Source organism: Chamaea fasciata, unplaced genomic scaffold (genome assembly GCF_029207755.1).
Source record: "Chamaea fasciata isolate MVZ Bird 193981 ecotype frontalis unplaced genomic scaffold, bChaFas1.0.hap1 SCAF_3, whole genome shotgun sequence".
Taxonomy (NCBI): domain Eukaryota; kingdom Metazoa; phylum Chordata; class Aves; order Passeriformes; family Sylviidae; genus Chamaea; species Chamaea fasciata.
Genome location: NW_027094088.1, coordinates 77,652,701 through 77,676,863, shown reverse-complemented (window position 1 = coordinate 77,676,863; position 24,163 = coordinate 77,652,701). Strand labels below are relative to the sequence as shown.

General features: G+C 39.1%; 1 protein-coding gene across 1 annotated transcript in view; it reads right to left on the bottom strand.

Moving 5' to 3' along the window:
• The window catches only part of MDN1 (midasin AAA ATPase 1), a 93,407-nt gene that overhangs the window by 41,566 nt on the left and 27,678 nt on the right, over positions 1 to 24,163 (bottom strand). Inside the window, exons 21-52 of the mRNA XM_066179555.1 lie at positions 23,893 to 24,040; positions 23,617 to 23,727; positions 22,659 to 22,810; positions 22,024 to 22,202; positions 21,442 to 21,650; positions 20,220 to 20,366; positions 19,365 to 19,506; positions 19,103 to 19,237; positions 18,888 to 19,026; positions 17,808 to 17,946; positions 17,586 to 17,716; positions 16,956 to 17,100; positions 15,705 to 15,834; positions 14,942 to 15,172; positions 14,019 to 14,216; positions 12,356 to 12,564; positions 11,704 to 11,826; positions 10,609 to 10,806; positions 10,410 to 10,517; positions 9,635 to 9,823; positions 8,745 to 8,834; positions 8,391 to 8,651; positions 7,979 to 8,249; positions 7,463 to 7,622; positions 7,066 to 7,182; positions 5,693 to 5,901; positions 5,005 to 5,150; positions 4,317 to 4,519; positions 2,971 to 3,191; positions 1,854 to 1,967; positions 928 to 1,060; positions 128 to 237 (exon numbers count right to left, since the gene is read on the bottom strand). Coding sequence (XP_066035652.1) covers positions 128 to 237; positions 928 to 1,060; positions 1,854 to 1,967; positions 2,971 to 3,191; positions 4,317 to 4,519; positions 5,005 to 5,150; positions 5,693 to 5,901; positions 7,066 to 7,182; positions 7,463 to 7,622; positions 7,979 to 8,249; positions 8,391 to 8,651; positions 8,745 to 8,834; positions 9,635 to 9,823; positions 10,410 to 10,517; positions 10,609 to 10,806; positions 11,704 to 11,826; positions 12,356 to 12,564; positions 14,019 to 14,216; positions 14,942 to 15,172; positions 15,705 to 15,834; positions 16,956 to 17,100; positions 17,586 to 17,716; positions 17,808 to 17,946; positions 18,888 to 19,026; positions 19,103 to 19,237; positions 19,365 to 19,506; positions 20,220 to 20,366; positions 21,442 to 21,650; positions 22,024 to 22,202; positions 22,659 to 22,810; positions 23,617 to 23,727; positions 23,893 to 24,040 — 5,198 coding nt within the window. The remainder of the gene's footprint in view (positions 1 to 127; positions 238 to 927; positions 1,061 to 1,853; positions 1,968 to 2,970; positions 3,192 to 4,316; positions 4,520 to 5,004; positions 5,151 to 5,692; positions 5,902 to 7,065; positions 7,183 to 7,462; positions 7,623 to 7,978; positions 8,250 to 8,390; positions 8,652 to 8,744; positions 8,835 to 9,634; positions 9,824 to 10,409; positions 10,518 to 10,608; positions 10,807 to 11,703; positions 11,827 to 12,355; positions 12,565 to 14,018; positions 14,217 to 14,941; positions 15,173 to 15,704; positions 15,835 to 16,955; positions 17,101 to 17,585; positions 17,717 to 17,807; positions 17,947 to 18,887; positions 19,027 to 19,102; positions 19,238 to 19,364; positions 19,507 to 20,219; positions 20,367 to 21,441; positions 21,651 to 22,023; positions 22,203 to 22,658; positions 22,811 to 23,616; positions 23,728 to 23,892; positions 24,041 to 24,163) is intronic.

The following is a 24,163-nucleotide window of genomic DNA, read 5'->3' as shown; positions in this document are numbered from 1 at the left end:
TGACTGCTTTACATTCACATATTCTTTCTTTGCACAACATGTTTAAAGCATATATTTCATAACAATGCAAATGAACCATATTTCAAATTGAAAACAGAACTAAAAGGAACAGCAAAAATCAACCCACTTTTGTGGAAATCTAGAGACATTCTTAGGACACTGTTTCTTGGCTTCTTGCTGGCAATCAAACTCTTCTCAATGTAACTTCTTTTTTCTCGGTCAAGAAATAACACTGCCCTGAAGTAAAAATAAAGTTGTTAGCAATCCAGTTCCATTTTAAACCTTGGCCTCGTGAGAATGGTGAACTACAACATGGCATTGGAACTACGAAGTGACATAATATATTAGGTGCATTATGGAAGAAGTACGAGGTGCATATGGCTTGAATATGGTTTCTGTAGAAGCAAGCTTCACAAGGAGCAGATCCCTGACTTCACCAGGAAGGAAAAACCAGTGAGCTACTAAACAGATGCAACACCACAGCCTGTAGGATATGTGAGCAGCTGCTTCCTTACACTTTAACTTCAAAATCTGTGTACTGTTTAATCTTATTAGGAAAAACACTCCAAATCCAAAAGCAGGACAACTATTTAAATTTCGTCAGAGATCTCTGACAACACTACTGACACTGACACTGCAACTTCTGCCTCTTTAATGCTTTATCCCACAGTTCTGATCTGTCCTTGAAGTACTGCAGCCTGTATGAAATGCTGGGAGCTCTGCTCCTGTATAATGTGATTGTGTTTAGTCTGCACCTACAGAAAACAGAAGCAAAGAATTTAAATGCCTGTACAAAAACCTCTGTCTCTGATGTTTTAGATCACACCTATCAAAACCCAAAACCACACTTGGCAGACACCTCAAGTGTTTACTCAGCACTGATTACAGGCATTGGGCACTCTTTACAAGAGTTTCTTTGTAACCCACCGATTTGCTGCAGAATTCAAAAGCCTAAGAAGCTGGTCTGCATGTTCCAGATCTGTATCAAAGTTCATTGAATTTCTAATGATCTCCAAAAACTGCATATTCCACCTTGGATCCAGAGGCATCACATGTTCATCTGGAAAGGCAGACAAGACAGGACAGCAGTGAAACATTACTCAGTTCTTTTCTTGGTCCCTCTGCCAATGCCTATCAGGGAATGAAAGAAGCAGCTCAGGGGCAAGGCAATCAAACTCCCTGACTCCAGATATCCAAACAGAAAAGCATTAAAGCTGACTGCAGGTTCTGTAAAACAGAACGGTGACAATAAATTTAACAGGGGTTAGAGCACCCATACAGAGCTTAGAAACTCAAGTCTGGCTCATAGTCCAGGCAAGACACCCAGGACCACCCATCAGTGTATGCAGATTTCATGCACCTAACAAGCTTGGAAGGGAAGCCACAGGTCTGAGCTCCAAGGGAAAACAGTAAGGGAAAATGACAGGCCAAACTACTGGGTTTCAGATGGGCTAAAATAAATCCTGAGGAAAAAAAACACCAGGGTACCTAAACTATCAAGTCAGAAAGGCAGTGAATATTTGAATCACACTTCAGAACACCCCTCTGAGCTGTAAGAATACATCTGAGTCACAGATACACAGTCAGGACTCATGGGCAGAGCACTCATCTCTAACTTGAATAGTAAGAATTAATCTAATTGCCATATTTACTGTTCTAGAAAGCAAGATTGTTTGTATTTGTTGTAATTTCTTTTTTTGTTGTTTTCTTAGTTGCACTTTTTTATGACAAAGGTAACATATATTTAGAATTTAGCCTTTGTTTTGCTACATACATTTCCCAAGTAGGGTTACAGTGCGTTCAGAGAACAAATAAAGGAAGCAGTGTCTTATATCCATCTTTTTCCGGAATACCTGTCATAGTTGGCTGCAGCAACTTGATCATGTTACTGACTCCAGATGAGAGGGGACTGGCATAAAAACAACCAAGGGCTACAGCACCTGCTTCCAGCTGAATCCGCACTGAATCTGTGGGTGAAGAGGGGAGAACATGGGCTTAAAAGAGTGTTTAGTACAAATCAAGAAAAATAACTTCAACTGAGCCAGCACAAGCAGATTGAATCAAATCTGTGCACGCATTCTGGTTATGCAGGTTGGTCATACTTTGTATTAGCTCCAAAAGGTCTTAAAAGCACTAGAATGTCACAGCTGAAGACATAAATCCTATAAGGAATTCTAGTTGAAATGTTGATACTACATGTCTGCTAGTAAAATATGGTTTGTGAAAATCCATTAATTTACACCTTCAGATCTGCCTCCTCTCTTTTTTTTTTTTTTTTTGGGGGGGGATGGTATTTTCTTTACAATAAGAAAAAAAAGAGCAAACTTTTCAATAAAGTAATTTTACAAATTTTTTACTTTACAGACCTACCTGCCTGAAAAGACAGCAAAGTAAAGCGGGAGCAATTAAAATAGGCACAGAATAGTCTGAGATTTCAGACCAGAGAAGAAAGCTAAATGTGTGAATTATTTGGACTAATGCATGCCTAAATGCTCCATGAGTTTAATGTGATTAATTCTGTAATTAAGTGAATAGCTCATTTCAGCTATTATCCTAAATGTTCAGACAACACTGCTTCAGGAAATCTCAGTTCTGCAGTTTCTTGGCTTTCTCAGCATTTGAATTTTAACACGAGATACACAGATTTCACTATCACTAAAAAAGATAGTGAAAAGGCATATTTGCTTACACAGACCAAAACTCATCCAAAAATAACTAATTCAGAAGTGACAGAAGTCATTCAGAAAGTGATTGAATAATAAAGGATAATGTTTAGCCCAGCTCTCCTTATTTCCCTAACATGCACAACCTGTTTCTGTCCCTCCCTGGAGCCTCCATGCCCTTGAATTAGTGTGGATAGTTGGGAGTCTTCATAACTCACAATTTGGAATGGTCTGGATGTTTTCATAGAAGACTCACAAAATGTAACAACTCAGGCCTTAGACAAAATAAAGTTGAATGATTACATACCAAGCGCCTGTGGCAGATTTTTGGCTAAGGAGTTCAGCCATTTAACTCTTAATTTCCAATCTTGGTTGGTTGCCTTTTCTGTGAACAATTTCACCGAAGCTTGGAGAACTTCCATTTTGTCCATCCAGTTTGCATCCATCTCAACAGCACTGAACTTGAGACTCTCAGGATTAGTGGACTGCATAACTTTCTTAAGATCTTGCAGAGTCACTGGTAATGTCCTGAAACAAAGAAGTCCAGCAATCAAGGGCGCAGACTGCCAGATCCAGGAAAAAATATGTATTTTGCAGGTCAAGCTATGCAACCATCTTTAGGCATCCATTTAGCAATGCAATGATCTTTCCTCCATTGTTTAGCTTTAAAACGAGTTTCCAACTTCAAATCAGCTGGTGCTGCCTACTATTAAGAGCTCACTGTTGCCAAAAATTCATGCACTATCCCAAGAGAATATGCACAGAATTTCACTGAGAAATTCTAATTGATTTGTGCAGCAGAATGATATGCGAAGTTAAATTAAAAAAGACCAAGATAGGAAAAGAAGTGTCACTGAGTAAAAAACAAACAGCAAAACTAAACAAAAAGAGAAAACAATACAGCATACTGCTAAGAGTTTACAACTTCAATTTTTTATCTTAATACAAACTTCCACAGCTTGTTCTTTCACTGGAAGCAACCTACAGTACCTGTCCAGAGTAGGTTATTAAGCAAAGAAGGCAGAAACAAAGTTTTTGCACCAGTGTTGTAAAAATTTACAGCTATATTGTACAAAAAATCATTAAAAAATTCTTTCATTTACCCCCTGCACAGGGCCCTCTGCTTTGTTCAGACAGCTCTGTCTGAAGAAGGAAATTTATGTTTTTACCTGAAGCTACTGGACGTAAAATTACTGATGAAAAATTGATTACATGAAAACACGAAATCCAGAGAATCATAAGTATACATTAAACTTGTTCAACGCTCAGATTTTTTTAAACTTAGAAGGAAACTGAAGGAAGAGATTCTGGGGCTCTTATTACCTACTAAACCCAGTGTTTGCATTCACATTTTCTGCTGAACAACTCTCAAAGTGAGTTAAATGCACTTACTGAAGATTAAAAAGGTCAAGTATTTTGAATGTATTTGGAAGACTTAAGAATAAAGCAGTAAATAATTGAACTTTCATTTGCAGTGGTTGTATGGAAAGGTAACAGGAACACAGTTACAGAGTATGACAGTCACATTCTCTACTTGCACAATTTGATGAAGACAGGATTTTGCAATAAACAATGACATGCCATGAATAGTTCACATATATTGTTTCTCATTTACTAGACAAAAAAAAAAAAAAAAAAAAGTTTCCTGCATACCTGCAGTTTCTGAGGTTTAGTCTATGCAGACAATACATCAGGACCTGTCCATCACTCTGGACTGTGGAAAGGAGTGAGTCTTCAGCTGCAAACAGAGCCGAAGGCAGGGAGTCTGGCCACAATCCCACTGCTAGCAAGGATTCACCCCAAGTGTCAGGGGAAGCCAGAGAGGAAGCATGCCTCGTAACCACTTCTAACACAAGCTACAACAAACAACCAAAAGCAGTTTAGAGTCACATTCAAACACGTAACATGTACTCAAGCACCATCGTTCAGGAAACTCTTTAATTACAGGTATTCATTATGAAATTATTATAGACCAAATCTTCTACAAACATTATATAAAGTAGACAACAAAAGTACCAAAACATTCCTACCAGAAGTGAAATAATACACTGTGCAGTTTCAAACAGGAAGTGAATGTGTCTACAGGTGACAGTCTGCACACTGTTACAAGCTACAGATACACCAGCATGAATATCCCAAGTCTCAGCTCAAGCTCTTACAAACTACAAGCCTCAGAGTCCAAACAGGATATTGTTTGGTTCATATCTCCAAGAGCACCATCTTCATCAGTCTCTTGCTCACACACTTAAGAAACAGAGGATCTCAAACACCAGCCTCATGAAGTTACATTTTTCACTTATCTAGATGATCTAAGAAAAGCTTTCAAATACAGGATTTTTACCTTTTGGTTAATCTGCAGTTGTTGTGAGCGGCCATAAACTTCCCAACAGGCTCTGTGAAAAGACTTTGCTAATCCAAGGCCTCTTTGTATTTGCTGCACAATTAATACAGCAGCCTGAAGCAAAGGTGACAAAGATGACACAGAACCTGAAAGATACACAGCAATTAGAGTGATAGAATGTTTTGCAACTGTCAGCCCTTTAATCTGACAAACACCACTTTTGGCGTCATGATACAAAACAAATATATCCTATTGACCTGAAAGCTGAATGGATTCTTCCCAACGTTGATTGGAAAATCTGACAAGACTGTAAATAACAGATGACCAGCTCAAAGTAAGACATCGAACAGCTGAGATGAATGAAACTCAGCTGCAAAGTACAACTTGTGCAAACCCTCTATTTTGCCGACTTTCACTTTGAATACATTGCCTTCCCGATGGCAAGGGACAACAGACATGTGCGTCTGACATCTCCTTAGCAAAGCACTGTAGTTTCCATTTTTTCATGACTTGGGCCTAGTTCCTGGGAATGCAAAAAACCAATCCAAAAGTACCTGATTATAGTTTTATGTGCTTACTTATATCAGCACATAACACAATAAATTAACAGGGTTTAATACTGAAGACTTCATCTATATATATGTAATGAGCCCACACTGCTAAAAAATACTGAACAGACCTTTTTTACCTGCTATTGCTGCCTTGGTTTCTGAATGCACAGCCAGAAGTGCATCACAGACACTATCTCCAACTAAACCCAAACCATGCAGGAGTAACTTCAAATCCACACTGTCCAATATATTTCCATCATTCTCCCCAGGAATGTAGATTTCAACCCCACGATTCCTCATGGCTCTGGATATTTCCCCATGAACTGGATCCATAGAAAGGAAGAGCCTGTTGGATATTAAAAAAGAATAATTCAAGATGGAAGGGACCTACAACAATAATCCATTTCAACTGCCTTAAATTCTTAAGATCTAACTTAGCTCCCTAAACTACCACTCTGGAACTATCAAATCTGCTTCTCCATAAAATAAATTCATCTTCATAAAAATGGGGACATCTAGATGGATAGATGGGGATATCTAGAAATCTAGAGACAGCTTCTGAATTTAAATGAGAAATCTGTATGAATAGTTATACTTTGCAATTAGACACAGATAGTCTGCATGACTTTTAACTCATTATTATCTGAGTTACGTCTGTTTTATCATTTGCCCATTTACAAAGAAAAGTTAGACTATGCCTCTGAGATATAAAGACTTTTAAAAGTCTTAGCAACAGCTTCAAATAAATCTGTGCTGTCTAAAAACCGAAGTATCCAAATCCATGTAGTTAATACTATCAGTGGAGACCACTTCAAAGCAAGGAGGAAAAAGTACTTCTGTGCTACAACGCAGTGAAAACAGGTTTCTGAAAGTCAAGAATGTTCCCAGTTCAGAGGAACCAGAGTGTTATCAGTCCCAGTATCGTTGTCATGAATTTATAACAGGCAGGAATGATACAGAATCCTTTTACGTTCTCCTCCCATCTTCCCCAGAGACTTATTTTAGGTCTGAGAGAACAGGCTGTCTATTTGGGTGGTTTCTTGTTTTTTTTTTTTTTTAAGTTCTACCACTGCAGGATAATCAAATTTATATATGGGATGGAAAAAGCTGGGAAGAAAATGATTATGCCTATATACCAGCTTTCATAAGCAGCATATCTCAAGACTTCGCCATCTTCAATGCATGTAGCCTTAACTTCATTACAGTGAAACAGGGAAATGCTGAAATCCTAAATTAGAAATGCAAAATCAAGGCAGAGGCACATTGCTACGAATTTTCTTGTGTAATAGTTTGTGTTGCAACAGGGATATAAAGCAAAGCCTCTTAAGCTCCTTTTTATATGCTCACCACAGTGCAGTTTTCTTCCCTGCTAGAGTGTCACTACACTACATGGCAAACTGAACAGCATTTAAAACATCGAAAGACTGGCTCACTGATGACATTTTCATTCTAAAGCTGCTACTTGATAAAGGGGAAATAAAGAAGAAAAACAAAAAGGAGAAATAAGTACCTGAAGTTTGGATGAGGAGCTATTGTAGGAATCGTGCCATCTATGACACCTCTCTCGCTCATGGTCAGAACACCTCCTGGCTCAAGCAAAGCATTCAAGCGGTCCAGCACAGAAGGGCTACATTCAAAACAAATTCATGTGGTCATAAAAAGGTATTGATCTGAAATCAAAATGCTACCAATCTTAAGCAAAAGCCAAACAATTAATTACTTTATAAGGTAACAGGAAAACTGTCAAGCGCTAAGCTGAGAAGGAAGATACTCTTCCAGAAAATCTAAATTACTGCTCCTGTGTATTATCAAATGCAAAATACTCTGTTGTGAACTACTCAGTAAGAGGCAAAGTCAACCAGGGAAGTCAAGGGGCTCACTAAAACAAGGCCACTAACATCTCTTACTTGCAGAAATTAACGTTGTCCATTAAGAGCCAGTCTCCAGATTGCAGGGCCTGAACCAACATCCCATCTACCCACTCAAAAGTGCCATGGCTGTTGCAGTCAGCAGCCTGGGCCTGCTGCAGCTTGAAACGCCGGAATTCTTCTACCAGGTGAGCAAACTCTGAAAAGAAATACAATTTACACTGAGACTTACATTAATGAAGTACCTTCCAGTGCCATTCAAGAAAAATAGTACTCATTTTTTAAATAAACATATATGCTTCCTACTTTTTAGGGGAACATAACAGCAGAGGCTCCAGCACTTCAGTAGCCTCCCATAGGCAAAATCCATGTGAACAGAAAAGGTTTGCAAGCACAAAGAAATATGAAACAGATTAACACTTTACTCCCTAAACAGGTACTTTTCTGTATCACGTCTCTCCCATCAGATGAAATTTGATGAGCATTAATGCCTTATTTTAAACAATGATTAAAACAAAAAAAAAAAAAAAAAAGAAGGAAAACCAATATACATACCCGCCTTTGTGTAAGAATTTATTTTGTTGTTTAGTCGCTGGCTAAGTACAAGTATTCCCTCCAGTTTGCTCACTAATTCAGCTGTAACACTTCCACCTCCTTCCCCCAGAGATTTGGGGTTGTAATTCAGGATGAAGTTGCTCCAAGCACGCAGCACGAGTTCAGCGTCATCCGCACAAAGCTCTGCCAAGAGCAGGCTGTCCCTTACGAGTGTGCTCATGGCATTCTCCACCTTTTCCAAGAGGCACTGCCATGGCCTGTTGATATCAACCTGCAACCCAGCCATCAGGGAGTTAGCTCATGCAGCACCCCGTGGTGCCAAGGCTCCATTTACAAACACTGAACTCACAGCAGGCTGGCCGCTATTAGGTAGGAAGGAGAAATACTGCCATGTTACCAAAACAGCATTTACCTGCTCAAATCCACCCAGCAGCTCAGTTGTATCCATGGCACTGTTCATCGCCATGATCTTCAGCCGATGGCCCGTGAGATGAGCCAAGAGCTCCACCAGACTGGTTTTGCCAACAGCCGCTGGGCCCACCAGGATCACCATCCAGCTCATGTGCACACACTTCATTATGGACTCCAGTGACTGCAGTGAATGATGCAGAAGTGAGAGAGTTCTGCCAGAATGAGGAATATGGTTGCCACGAGAAAGAACTGAATAACCAATCTGAAAGGGATGACAGACAGAGGCAAATGGAGTTTAACTGTGCAAGTTGTTTCCTTCCCCATCCCGTCAAAAAATCCCTCGTCAACAGTTTACCTGAACATTATATGGATTGATGTGAAACTCCCTGGTTCCCCTATACACATCTGCCTCCTGGCCAAAAATGTCTCTGTACACAGAAATAACCTAGAACAGTTAAAACAGCAAAAAGAGACCTATCAGTTCAAGTTATCCACTGTTCCAAACACTCACTTCTAAAGGTTTACGTCTGAAGTATCTTTTCCTTTCAGCTCCACAGCTGTATGACAGTAAATAATACAGTAAATCACAAGCTCATTTAACTCAAAGTGCAGCAAGTAATGTGAGTGTGAGCTGCCCACAGCAACCCTTTCATTAATCACAGTTTCCTGAGACTTGAAATACCGTAAGCAACGCTTCTCTTTAACAAAGTACTGGCATAGAATTCACTTCATAAATAAGCTCTTTGGTAACACAGAAAAATATAACAATGTTACAGGGAGAGGAAAGTAAACCCATGAGGAAACACCCAGTCAACACAGGTAAAGTTACTGAAGCCAGTAACTTCAGTTTTACAATCTGACTTTTCCGTTTAACACCATTTAAATGGTGTGAAATTAAACAAAAGCACAGGATTTCTAAGCAAGAGAGGGATAAGTAGGTAGCAAACATTATTATTCAATACAGAATCACACAAGAATATGATGTGTTTTACTTCAAGTCCTTTGTACTTATCTTCATTTACATCAGCTGTCTGCTTTTATACCAATTAAATTGATATTTCAAACAGCAAGGGGACCAGGTATCTATATCAAACCTCGAAACTCTAAACAAACCTATTTTTCATTTTTAAGAGATAAGTGTCTATGAATGAATTGCAAGGAGTCTTCCAATTGGAGATCTGTACTTGGATTTCTATAAATATGTCCTGGCCATCTGAAGAGAAAGGAATGAGTACAATGGTTCACCTTTTCTTTGTCTTCTCTAGTTCTCATTCTTTCCCCATATACCAGAAACACATGTTGGCCTGGATCATACCATCCTGGTGACTGGTCAACAAGCATAAGCTGGCACCAGCGGAAAAGATCACGTAAGTTGAACTCCCAGGGTCCTCCTTTCTGTCCCCACTTTTTTTCAGCCATTACTTCTTTTTCAATCTGAAAAAAAAACCCAAAACCCAAACAGGCAGTTATTAAAAAAATTAATCTTTTATTCCACCCACAAGCTGTTCTCCAAATATTTCTTTTAAAAGTGTTGACTGAATTTCTGCCTTTGGTACTGCTTTCAGGACAAAGACAACAAAAGGAGCAGGTTGAATTTACTTTGCTGAAGATGTTAGGAACTGAAGCTTGATTTAGTTTGTCTCTACTGTTTCTCTAACACTCAGCTCAATTTTGCCGTTTACTCTTGCACTCTTAAAAATGAATATGCAGTAAGATGCTGACACAAGAGATTTTATCTAAGGTCACAGAATACTACTTTCTCCTGTATCTATATGTTTTTTCTACTGTGAAAAAACATGTCTCGTCAAATATCAACAAAGCATCTGATTGTCATGGTACAAGAATTCAGGTACCAGGTTTAGCGGTGTTTTCTACTTTCTTTTGCATATATTCCCATCCCTCTTTTTTTACCCACACACTTCTCTATAAAAATGCTTAGAAATGTAACATTAGACTTCATTTTTTTCTAATCTTACTGCATTCTGCCTACTTCTACAGAAAGGAAATTAAATATGTTTACCTTGTTATTGAAAGCAACCATTTTAGCAATAATGGTTTTGTCAATAGCAGGAAACAATGTATTCCCAATAAACTTCATATCTTCTGCTGACAGTGGATCAACATACACCTGTAAAATCAAGAGAATTCAGAGTATTTGTAAAGTCAGAAACCTAAAAGACAGGATCATGATGTAGTTTAAACCAAACAAATAAGCTTACCTGTGTAAATCTATTAAGAAAGGACTTGGGGAGACCCTTCCTTCCACCTCCTTGTCTGTATGGATTCTGGCATCCAAAAATCTTAGTTGTCTTGTGCTGTACATAAAAATTCATTCCCAATTCTGGAACATAAATCTCAGCTCTGTGATCAAAGCACGCGTTAAGCCCCTCTAACACAGACTGAGAAGCCAGATTCAACTGAGGGAAGAAATAAGGATAAAATATTAATGCTCCACAAAACATTTTTGCATAATCTCTAGTCCAATGGTCTGGGATATATAGAAGGCAAAATTCCATTTCATTGCTGTTCTAGAACTAACACATGTTATTACCACCAGCTACACTGTTATTATACTGAAGCAACTAACATTTCCTTACGTTCACTTGTTTGTACTGTGTTTTTTCACTGTGGTAATAAAACAATTCTCCAACATAAAACCTGCACTTTCAAAATATTTCTTCTGAATTTACATTCATACATTTGTGGCACTCAGAGCATTTTGTTTGTTTCAATTAAGGCAGTCTCAGCTATTTAATTATAGTGGCTGTTTAAAGTGCCATTCTTCACAATAGGGGGGAAAAAGGAGGTACACAAGAGGCTGAAGAATTGAAGATTCTGCACTCTACAGTAATTAGAATGCATATTGCCAGGAAGGCAGATCTGTGCACACACGTGGCTGAAAGCACTTGCTACATGATACATGGACAAACCTGCAGTGGCAGGATAGCTTATACTGGCAAGATGGAACTCTTCTCCATCTCAGTTACATCAGTAACCAAACACAGTATATAAGTCCCAGAAAAAACACCTTCTATTTCAGTGAAATTGTATCCACATAAGAACACTTGTACCAAAAGAACTGCTGACATTCTTCCCTAAAAACTTTCAAATGTAAATCAAACCTCTCCTTGGTTTTCAGCAGTAATTTAAGCTGGGATTCAACCCTTGTTCTCTTGTCTGAAAGAAGTCTAATCATCACCTGCCTCCATGAAGGGAGGTCATCGGCACTCAAAGGTACTTATTCCACAAGCCAGATCACCAAATTTGCTCTTCTAGAACCTTCTATTTTATTTGTCCCCCAAACCTGAATTTACCTCATCTAGTACAATCCAGTGTCCAGCCTTTAATGCTGCTAACAGTGGTCCATCACGCCAGGCAAATTCTCCTCCCTTCCCACCTTCAACAGGCAAGTCTGTCCCAAATAAGTCTGTCACATCCTTTGGGAGTAAAGAATAGAATGGGGGAGTTGAGGAATTACAAAACTTAAACGAAGTTCATAAGTGGAATTGGTTAACTTTGCTTTACATTTTCTCCCTTCTCTTTTAATACCCACATTTAAGGTCTATTTAAAAAATTTCAGTAATTGCAAAATGCTAAAAGCTTTTCCATTATAGGACTCCACTGACCAGCTACTATACTTAACAACAGAAATTCAAATTGGAATAGAAAAGCTAAAAAAGCCTTATAGCTGTTTCAAGTAATGTTGCAGAAGCTAAGAAAAACACAGTAGACAAAGATATGCATGAGTTCACCTGAAAAGAATAGAAATATCTAGGAATTGGCATTCACTCACAGAAGCTTACTGCTCTGTCTGATTCCCCCCCTCATTCAGTCTCCTCTTGAGACCAAGACAAAATTGACATTTCAGACACAGTGCTGAAGTTAAAGAGAGCTGCACTTTAAAAGTTACACAAAGCCCCTACCCTGCCATAAACACCAAGTAATGAAGAAAATATTTTATTCTACCGTTTGCTCAGACAGGTTGATTCGAACAAGACAGTTGCCTGAGGCTTTTGCCAGGGCAGCAACTAGGCTGGTCTTGCCCACTCCTGGGGAGCCCTCCAACAAAATAGGTTTGTTAAGCTGTAGGGCCCTTAACAGTCTCTGTGCATTCACTGCTGTAGTCCCAGCATTTAAAGCATAATCTGTCATGTTGTTCCTCTGGAGAACAGGGCCTAAAACAAAGAAAAGGTAAACCAGAAAACAGTTTAACCAGAATGTTATGCTGGAGGTGCTGACAGTGCCTCTGAATGAGCTCACTCTGCCTGTAAATTGCTGATCTCAAGTACAGCAAGCAATGGAGATCCTGCTTGTATGCCAGTCCCAGAGACCAGGCACATACACTTTCTGTTTGACCCATAGCTGTATCTCAGCCCATCTCCACATATTTATATTAAATTTTGCAAAAAAAAGCGTATGAATATATGATTTATTTTGCCATGAAACTTCAATACCTCTTGGTTTATGACTTAAACTAGAGATCTATGCCCGAGAAAACATAAATCTGTCCTTGCACTTCAGTCATGTGGACCTAAAATTCAAAAGCAGCTCTTCAAGAATTGACTGAGGGATACAATCCAGTCATGCACCAGAATAACCTATTAATCTGTTCCATACACTGCCAGTTCTGTGAAGGAACACTCCTTTAATTACAAGTTTGCTTTTTCTTTACCGTTATTATGGCATACAGTGGGGAGAGAGCACGGAGTTTGTCTGCCAAATTCCAGCCAGTATAGCTCCTTGGACATCACTCCCCCAAACGTGTAATACAGCATTGCTCCTGTATACAAGATACTAGTCACCAATGCATCCTACACAAACTGATACCTGTTTAGTATGAAAGGGATCCAATGAGATTCCTTTTGTCAACTAATCAGCAGAGGGGAACTACGCAATTTACTTAGAAAAGCATTACTTTGTACAATTTTATGCATGACTAACACAATCCATGAATGCCAGAAAGTTCAAATATGAACAATTAATACAGTATTAGGAACACATAGGTCCATGTGCAAAAAACTAACCAGCTGAGTTAGAAAGCTCACAGTCACCACTTTTTAGTCTTGTTAAGGTAAATCTGTTAAGAGTAAGAAGCAGTGTTTTGTTAGTTCCATTTGCATTTTTTTTGTCCCATGAGGGACTGAAATGCAGAGACGGAGTAATTTTGCCAAAATTGCAGCAAATCTTTGAGAGCCTAGAGCAAGGCATGGCATTAACCTCCATTCTGTTTAGCTTTGTACTCAGGACCCCTGCTTTCCATGCTTTGCACAAAGGCCAGGATGAGCTGCATCTTTAGTAAGTGGAAATTAACAGGCATTCTAAGCATGCAAAAGTGACAGAAAATCACAATTCAAAATTTCAAAAAAGCTTTCTTACACCAAAAAAAAAAATCTATGAAAATTAGGCCATTAACCATTAAGAAGTAATGAAAAAAGGGAATGAACAGATGTGTCTTAATAAATGTGACTGAGCTGCAATCACTTGGAGGCAGAAAAGGCATTTTTCTAAAGCTTAGGAACTAATAAATTGTTCTATGATGGTTCAGGTATCCTACTTAGATTTAGTGAATAACAAAACTACTGAAAATACAAATCACAGAATAAATGTCCACCCACTCCCAGTCTCTTGCCTCTTGGAATAAAAAATGGGTGAATTCCCATAAAGTTGTCCATCCATACGAACTCTTTCTCCTTTGTTCTGTCATAAATCTTTAGTTCATTCTTCTGATAATCAGTCAGCTCAAAGAATTGACTCATTTTCTCACTTAAGAATGTCAGGCATTTCTCACGAGCTAATAAAGCCTTATCAGCTGAGCAAGATGTTGTACCTGTAATTGGGAAAGTTAAGTGTGCTTCAAAACATAACTAGGCACATTCATCTCATGACAACAAACTCAATCCCTTCATGTGGATGCAGGTTTATATTTTATTTTAATGTTTCTGCTTGACAGTGCTTCCAGTACTATTTACCATGGACAGATTGATCTGGGAGCAACAGAACTAAGGACACCGTACTTCCAACCCCCTTCTACCATCACAATCACCCTGATCCCTTGCCAGAGCCCCCCCCAGGCTTTCTTTTCTGGCATTTCTTGTGCCTTTCATTTTTCCTCCTCTTCCTTATCTACTATTTATCAGCTGGGCCTGCAGCAAACACACAAAGATGCATTCTCAGCTATGTGCATGGTACAGGCTAGCACAGACAGATGCTGACATGTGGAGTAGGGGATAAAGAGCATAATACGTGCTCATGTGCTCAAGTACTGTATTAGCTCAAAACACTCAATAAAAACCACAAGTTTTATTAACTTGTGTGCTAGTCTTTGTAATACTATCAATCCCTCTAATTTATTCCCCTTGCTCTATTACTCAAACTCTTGCTACAGAAACAGAAAGGGCACATGATGTACAGGAGATCGTCAAATGGAAGTGAAAACTTCTCCCAGAAGAGTCCCATGCTGCTCCAAAGCATTTTGTTTGCATTTAACTAAAAGTATCAATACAAATACACAGTTCCATATTTTCTGCTACCAAATGAATTCTGAAGACTTACCTGATCCTATTCCATCAATATACACCAAACATGCAGCATGGATAAAAGACATCACTGGAGAAACGTTAAGGCAGCCGCATCCCTTGGCAGAATTCGACTCATCCTCTGCCATGACATTCATAAAATTAACCCAGGCCAAGACATCTCTAACACTGACAATACACTGGTGACCAAACTCTTGATTAGTCAGCCATTCAACAAAGTCCATCATGAGTTCTGCTATATCTGCCCCTAAAAATAAGTTAAAAAAAAAATTCAAGTTACATTTTTTTGGTCACATCTACTATGCTGTTGTAAAAACAGTTTCAAAGTAGGTACAGCTGCATGAGCAATGTGGATGGGTACTCTATATCCTAGACACAGAATAACAGAAGAGAGCTCCTGCCTGAGCTGTTGCTAAAGATCCTTTTAAACTCAGATAACAAGACAGCATCAAGTGACTAATATTAACAGTGAAGCTGCTGGCAGAAAGTGAAGTGCCAGTTCTTTCAACACTCTACATTAAAACCAAGCTGGGACGCTAAAGGGCTGGGGATAGTTCAGCTACCTGGATGGTGAAGTAAACACAGCCTTGAGCTTACTTCTGGCTACACATACACAGTGAAGTCTTGAAGAACAAAGTCCAAAATATATCATACTGTCCTCAGGGAGAAATGTAGCAGGGAAAGGGTGACTGTGGTGTACATTCTGAAGGAAGGTTGGCAGCCTTCAAACTCCTTATTTTCCTAGCAATATTTGAATACCAATACACAGAAATACCTACCCTCGTGGTTTATTGCACCCAGAGACAATCCTGGATGAAGATTGTGTTTTACAATCTGTATCAAATCATCCCGGTCATTGCTCTGTGGACACCATATTTCTGTAAATCTGTTGCGCAGAGCAGGGGAAAGCTGCAAACAAGCAGAGTGACACAGCAATTAAAGACTCATTACATCATCTTACCTAAAGGTCAATTAACAACGGCCTTGTAGTCACTGTACTTGTATACAATAAATAAAATGAACAAGATAGATCTTTCCTTCTAATTTTGACAGAGACACTTTTTAAGAAAATCTCTGAAAGAAGGAGGATTTTTAAGACTTCTAGTAGCGGCACCAATGCAGGAAATGGGTGGTAATCAAAGTTCAAAAGAATATGGGAAGAAATTGAGCTGGTTTGCAAGCACCAAAGCTCCACTGCATTCTAGTACACCATCTATCACACAATGGCTCTGTAATCTCGCTTTGCTTACAGAAGCAAAGCACCACACAGAAATTTGCCTTCAATTACAACTCGTTTCTCTAATTCCTCTCTTCCTTGGTTGAACTGGTCAAACAAAAATTAGCAGCACAAAAATGCAATTCAGAAATAAATCCTGTTTAAACACGTGGCTTCGATGAGTGGTTCTCTACTCCAGAAACCACTTTAAATGGAGGACCCATCTTCTTTTGAGTAAAACAGCTTCTGGTTCTTTTTTAGAGACCTACATTCCAACACTGCTTAAAAGTTGCAGGGTTTTGTTGTCTTACAGGTTTTCTTAACATGTTTTAAGTTACTTAATTCTCAATTTCAGAAACAATTTTTTTCATTTAATGAAAAAGCCTTTTTGGGATGTGATATTTATTTTTCACTAAGAAACACAAGATGATAATCACTTTCTGAATAGCATTAAAAAAAAAAAATCTGCTATGCAACTTTGTACTACCCCAGAAAGCTGGATTTACTTGCTTCACAAGTCACAGTTCCTGTACTTGAATATCCTATATATCAAGCCTAACTAGTGTATTTAGAGGCCTGAAGCTTCCTTTCACATTTTGCTGAGTATTCATCCATAATGCCAAAGTGACAGCCCACAGAAGAGGCAGAAAGCAGATTCACCCCAATCCTCCTTTAGAGCAACGAAGCAGATGCCAACTAGAAAGCACTGGAAGCCAGAACTGGCATGATGCATTTTTGCATTGCACCTCCAACCCCTTAATGGTTAGTATGACCAGAAGATGCATGCTGTATTTCCAGATGTTTTGACATTTACCTCTTTTTTTCCAAAGTCACCTCCTGGGTTCATGGTTGCAAGGATGCGGAATTTCTTTCCTGCAACTAATAGTTCTACTTCATTCTCCTCATCATCTTGACCACCTTTTTCAGCAAGAACCAACGTCTTTTCAGCTTCAAGAACACTAAGGGGAAGGTTAAAAAAATATTGTTTATTTTAAATTTTGCTCTATACTTCAAAAAACTTAAAAATGAAAATCATATTAATTTGCCTGGATAAACTTTCCTTTACCCAATATAATGGGTAACAGAAAAGACTAAAATGAGGGCTACTGCTGCAAACAGATAATGAAGTTAAATTTATATTTCAGTTGTTCTGGGGGTTTTCCTTACACACACACACAAAAGAGGGGAATAACTAGATTCTGGGATTTGACAAGATGCGTAATTTCAAGAGCTCACTGACAGGCTGAAAATATTGATACTGCAGATGGTAAACTAATGATTTTTCTTTCAAGTTTTATTTGTACCTTCATCCTTTTCAGCAAGAGAGCAGCTCATCTAAGCCAGGAAACAAATGTGCCTAAAAGAAGCCAGATTTACCCCACTCATGTTTGGATAATGAATAGACACACTGACAATGCTTAGTACTACCACATTCCAGACATACCTGTTAAGTCGCTCTAGTACAGAATCATCAGCTAAAGAAATCTCATCAAGGAGAAAAAAACCCTCCTCCTTCATTGCTAAAACAAGAGGTCCATCACACCACTCAAAGAGTCTAGAACCATCAGATTCCTCCTAAGAAATGGAAAAATAAAGTGAAAAGTTGTAACTGCTACTTTTTACTTCCATGGTCACACCATCCAAGGATTACTGGTGCAAGACAAACCTGATCTTTGGACCTCTGCCTGACTGGTCTCAGCCCTCCCAGGAAGTCTGATGTCTCCATGTGCAGGTGGCAATTCACTGAGTACAGCTTCTGATTTGCTAATGTTGCAAAGACCTGACAAATGGTAGTTTTACCACACCTGCAACCAAGTAATTTAATTGAAAAGCATGAATAAAAAAAGAAGCAAAACCAAACAATCAGCTCACTTTGGATAGGATTCATGCTTTCTTTGAAGAGCTATGAGGCAAAGGCCCAACATGCAAATTTTCTTCTGCTCCTTCCCTTAAAAGAAATGTATGCAAAGTGAAGCCATTTCTGGCACAACTGTTGCTGACTTGCACAAAAGACCTTTAATTAAATTTAAATCAATAGTTGCATTGACGGATTTCTGCATGTTCAAAGTCAAATCTATTTCAGCTTGCCCTTACAGATACTCAACCAGCCTAACATTTCACTGAACTGGAAATGCTACAAGTCTAGACCAAGCCGAAGTCCGAGGGAACAAACTGGTGAGTATCTAGTTTTCATTTACTACCTAAGTAAATTTTCCTTCTCTCTTTTCTTGCATTTTTCTTTCCTTCTCTTCCATAAAAATTTACTCTACAAATTTATAACCAGCACAAGAGCAGACAGTATCTACTTCTACCACCTCCTCTACACCATATGACGGGGAGAAGTGGTAGCAAGACTATATTCAAGCTCCTAAAACATGCAAATTGAATGTGCTCTCAAAGAGAAAAATGTCCACAATATCCCAAAAGCAGCCACCCCCATGAGGCACAGTGAGATTTTACAGCACACCTTGTAAAACTGGGGACAGAAGTCAGAAGTCACTTAAATTTCACTACTTCTATAACTTCTATGTAGTTAACACAATGCAGATAAACCCATCAAAGACACAGGTTAAATGAGGTGCACCTGCTTCCCCTCAAAAAGGACTGTGAAAGACAGCAGCTGCAAGTCTGCCATGAGACAGACTCAAATGTCCCAGATCAAAGCAGCACTGAAGCCCACACAATCATTTAGTCTCCAGCTCAGCAGCTGGTACAGCACTACCAAGAACATAAAAAGCAAGATTACCCAGTGTCTCCCACCAGCAGTACTGGTTCACCAAACTCCAGGGCTCGTCCCACCAAGATGGCAAGTCTTCTCATCCCTTGAGTCCAGACAACATGGCTAAAATCTCTGTCCATCACTGACATCCACATGGAAGACTTAGCTGCACAATATAAAGCAATCCATCAGCTTCAGTCACATCTAGAGATCTACCAGTGGGGTCCCTCTAGGAAACTCACCCAGTAGCTTTTTGACACTTTCCCCTGAGAAGAGAGACTCAGGATATATTTTTTTCTTGAAGTGTTTTTCAATGACATTTTGAATAACATCCACCTCCTCCTGTTTCCTGACTCTGCCTGCCAGAAGCATAAATCCTACAAAACAGAGGAAGGGAGAAAGCAATTGATACCTGGGTAATCAGCAACAAAAATTTACACACAGGAAGTGGGGCTGGAAAGTGATTCTACAGACACTTTAAAAAGCTGGGGCAGCAGAGCTCACCATCATTTGCTAAGTGCTGAAGCCAGTCATACTCCTTCTCCAGCTGCTCTGCCAGCCTGTACCGTTCAGCCCAGCGGAACAGATCCCGCAGGGTAATAAATCCGTGTTTCCCAGCAAACACCGTTGAACCTCTGCGGTAAGACTGTCACAAGAACAAAATGTGAGGTGTTTTTTCATCAGCCTGTCCAAATACTTCAAGCAAAGCTAATCACCACTCTCTGCAGTTGACATTGCAACAAGAAAATTCTACTAATAACTACCAAAAAAAAAAGCCAAGTAGAATCACAACTCCCAAGCACTAACTCCTTTTAGGCAGGTATTTCATGAGCACCAGGAATGAAATAATTAAGATAATACTAATTTTAAAAAACCCAAAGAATAAAATAGGTACGTGGAATAAAAAAAAATCCAGTTTGTGCTGCAGTAATTGCTTTTAAATACGAGGTAGTTTTAGCTACATACAAAGTGTCAAATGCTGGTTGAATACAGGAGTGTCTGAATATATCCAAAATTACTGCTTAAAAATAATACTGAATTTCATATGACCCAAAGACCCCTACAAACCCAATACTGTACTTTGGCTCCAGAGCACGGGATAAGTCTACACATTTAATCCCAAGGTGTCTGGTTTTTGGTTTGTTTTTTTTCTCCTACCTTTCTCTCAAATATGACATCACTTTCACTAGCCTTAGTCTTAACCACTGAAATCAGTACTTTGGTGGGCTCTCTCCATGGTTTAGGATTCTAAATATCCTTCAACTAACAATACCTCTCCACCGAAGGAATTTCTATTACTTTGTGCATGCTACTTTGAAGTACGTTTGCATTTCTTATACTAAAAGAAAGACTTCATACTTGCAGGTCTAACATGACTTTGACAAGCTTGCTGCAATAAGAAGGTGGCAAACTGCATCGCTTGTGCAGGATGGTTTCCAGTTCAGCACTTGGCAGTTCATCAAAATGCAGCTCCACAAAACGATTTCTGAAGGCTCTGGACAAAACCTAAAATATGAGACCACACTACTGCTTGAACTTTTTCCTTTGATATTGCTCATAGATCTTCCCCTACACATCCAAAGGAAATAAGGATAGTGTCATGGAATACAAATTAACACATACACATCAACATTGAAAGAAAGCATAAGAGACAGTCTGGATGAAGACAAAAGCTTTAAAATGGACTGGGTGTTTTAAGGGCATAGGGCAGTTAAGCATTACAAAGCCACACTCTCCCTACAATGGGAGAACTGGAAGGGTAAAAGTGATGAAACTGTTTGGACTGAGACAGTTTCATAAGTAAAGCAAAAGGTGCATGTGCAAGCAAAGCAAAATTAGGAATTTTCACCACATCACATCAATAGGCAGGTATTCAGCCATCTCCAGGAAATAAGGGCTTCATCACACACCAGTGTTATTTAGGGAAACAAACACTGAAGTCCCCCTCTTTTTCCTCCTCCCCCCAGTTTTGACTGCTGAGCACAATGTCATATGACATGGAACATCCCTTGGGGCAGTTGGGGTCAGGTGTCCCCTCACAGCTTCTCATGCACTCCCAACCTACTCCGCAAGTGGGTGGGGCAGTGTGAGAAGCAGAAAAGGCCTTGAATTTGTGCAAGCACTGCCCAGCAAAAACTAAGACATCCCTGTGCTAACAACACTGTTTTGATCACAAATCCAAAACACAGCCAGTGTACGCTGGCTTCACTACCAGTCACTGTGAAGAAAACTACCTATTCCAGACAGAAAACAGTAGAAAATGGACTTCTATAGCCAAGCAGAAACACTTTTCCAGTGCTCTTGGACAAGAAATGCTGATTCAAGTATAATATATATAAACTCTAGTTCACTAAATCATTTAAGTCTCAACTACCGAAAATAAGAAATTCTGTATCCATGAAACAAGTAACTCACTTGAACAGAGCCCAGCTGTAGTGACAGTCCACAGCCACCTCAACTCTCTCCCTCTTGAGAGGCTCATGATGTTAAACATCAAAACATTTTCACATCACATACTTTAAGTATGAGAGAGATTAATTCTCTAAAATGTTAGCTACCAAAATGAATAGCTCATACAGACCTTTCTGCCACCATAGAGACCTGGAGGGTTCTGTGTGGCAAACAGCATGAAGCGAGGGTGAGCTTTGACAACTTCCTGAGTCTCAGTAATGAACAGCTCTCTGTTATCATCCAACAAGCGGTTGAGAGCCTCCAGAACATCAGTGGGAGCCAGATTCAATTCGTCTAGAACGATCCAGTACCCCTTTCTCATTGCATCTATGAGAATGCCTTGGGGGGAACAGAAAAATTCCTACTTAAAAATCTTATAAAGCCAATCTAACAGAAGCATGCACTCAGATACTTTTAGTAATCTGTTTCATTCAGGATGAACACTAATCCAGAGAAGGAAGCCACAGTATTGTTTAAATTGTTGGCTTATCATCTTTAGGTCCGTTAGGACAAGCATGATGAGACAGACATGAACTTTTCAGAATTCACTGAAATTCACACAAGTGAATATCATTAAAGAGAAACTACTAACTTTATGATAGGTCATCTTTCCATTGTAATAAACCAGACAAGTTAATCATAACAGAAGAAAAAAAAACCCAGCCACTGAAATTAGACAGGAATTTGGAGAATACAGAACATGCTCACTTACCTTCCTTAAATACCAATTTTCCAGAGGCATCCGATGTGTAACAGCCAATATATTCTTGGATATCGGTATGCTCATGGTTGTTAATCCTTACACAGTGATTCCCAGTAGCAGCAGCCAACCAGCGAATTAAACTGGTTTTACCAACAGAGGTCTCTCCTTGAATCAGTACTGGGTGAGTCCTAACAGCCACGACCAAAACAGTAGGTTAGAAGTATGAGCCGTGTCTTTCTCACACACAAGACATCAACATTATTAAACCACATTACCAAAACACCAGCACTGAACTTATTTGGGGTATCCAAGATCACACACTAACAGGGAAATACAAATACCTTTACTCCCAAGTGCTAACAGCTACCCATGAAGCTTTCCATGGCAGTGAAAAATAAGCAGGTTATTCTAACTGCAAATTTCTAGATCAGAATTTAAATAAAACTAGGTATGGCAGTAAGGTGGTTTAAGGAAATAAGAAACACATGCATAAATTTCAAGTCACACTATAATGAAAGTTAACTGTAAAGCAGAAGGAAAATACACGTTATTCATCCAAAGAAAGATTAGAGGGGCACCAAGAACTCAAGGCCTAAACAAATATATTTAACTTACTGTTTTAATTAAGAAGCTGAAACACTTACCCTGCAGACACAACCCTCACAATGTCTTTCAGATTAAGCTTAACTGAAGGGGTGAGCACATAACTCTCATCTACTGTAGGTTCCTTGTCCCCAGCTGAAATCCAGTATCCTTCTATAAGTATAAAACTCCCTCCTTGAGGTTTTGGTATTTGCTAAGGAGACATGACAGAAATAACAGATTATACAAACAGCCTTCAATCTGCTAATGAAAACAACTACTGTTACACCACTGCTACATATTCTCTAAAGTAGTTTTAAATTAATCCCTGAGCACTCCTGCAGTAAGCACTGTCCCCTTGTCACAGAATGCAAATTACAGGAAAAAACTGACCAGATTATTTCAGGGTCATGAAGCAGGAATCTTTGCCAGTGGCATGAAGATAAGAATGTCTCAAGGGTCTTAGCACTGAATTTTGAAGGGCATTTACAAGCAGGATCTTTGCTTTTATCTTTTTTATATATTTATACACATTTTCCAGTATGAAAGGGTTTATTTTGAAACAAATACCCATCTCTTTAACTGGCTTCCCCATCCCCCATGCAAACTCATGCTGGGTTCCCAGCACTAGTGACATTTTTCCTTTCCCATAAGAGACAAAGCACAGATGCTTCTTCATATCCATAGGTTCTGCATTCAGAGTCTAAAAATACAAAGCCTGAGAAAGCTCCTTCAAAGTCTGTGAAAGCTTTACAGCTGGAGTCACTGCATTAAGCTGCCCACACTCCACAGCACTTCAGTTATTCATATGATTTCAAATTAACAAATAAACCAGCTAACATATCAACATTCAAGAAAAGTAAAAAACTACATAAGAATGGTATTAATTTTTTTCTGCTTCTTATCTTTGTAAAATGAAAAACAGAACTACGTGAAGGAAATGTAGAGGAAAAAAGAAGACAACTCAAAATAAATTCTACTTTAAATACTAGACAGCTCTTCATAATCTTAGTTGCCTACCTGCTTGAGAAGGCTTTTGATGTTGCCAGAGACTATATGCTGGCAAATTAGCTTTTGAACCACTGGGTGAGAACCTCTGTCAAGCTGTGTCAGGAAACTCAAACAGAAGCCCTAAGAAGAAGAATGGTTTTCAGTGACAAACTTGAAAAATAAGGAACAAACATACAGATTAAAGAACCATTTGTGTTCAATACTGAACTTAGAGAAGATCATCCTTTACCCAAACAACCTCTGTAGTGAACAGACACTGAAACAAATGCCAGCCCAGGTAATCACCTCATACAGGGAGCGTGCTATGCTGCCACATGGATTAGACGCTGCAAATCTCAGTGCCCTGCACAAGGTACGGAGACTGTAGTGAGGTCTGTGGCCAGTTCCATCCACCAACTTTGTTTCTGCTTCCTTTCTCACAGACAAATAAAAGCTACAAAAACAAAGTTACATAGAGCTGTTACTGATCAGAGCATTGCTCCAAGGAATTAAACCCCAAGTATGAACACTTCAGTTCATCCCCAGCTGTCACTTTTCTTAAAAGCTCCAGGTTAGG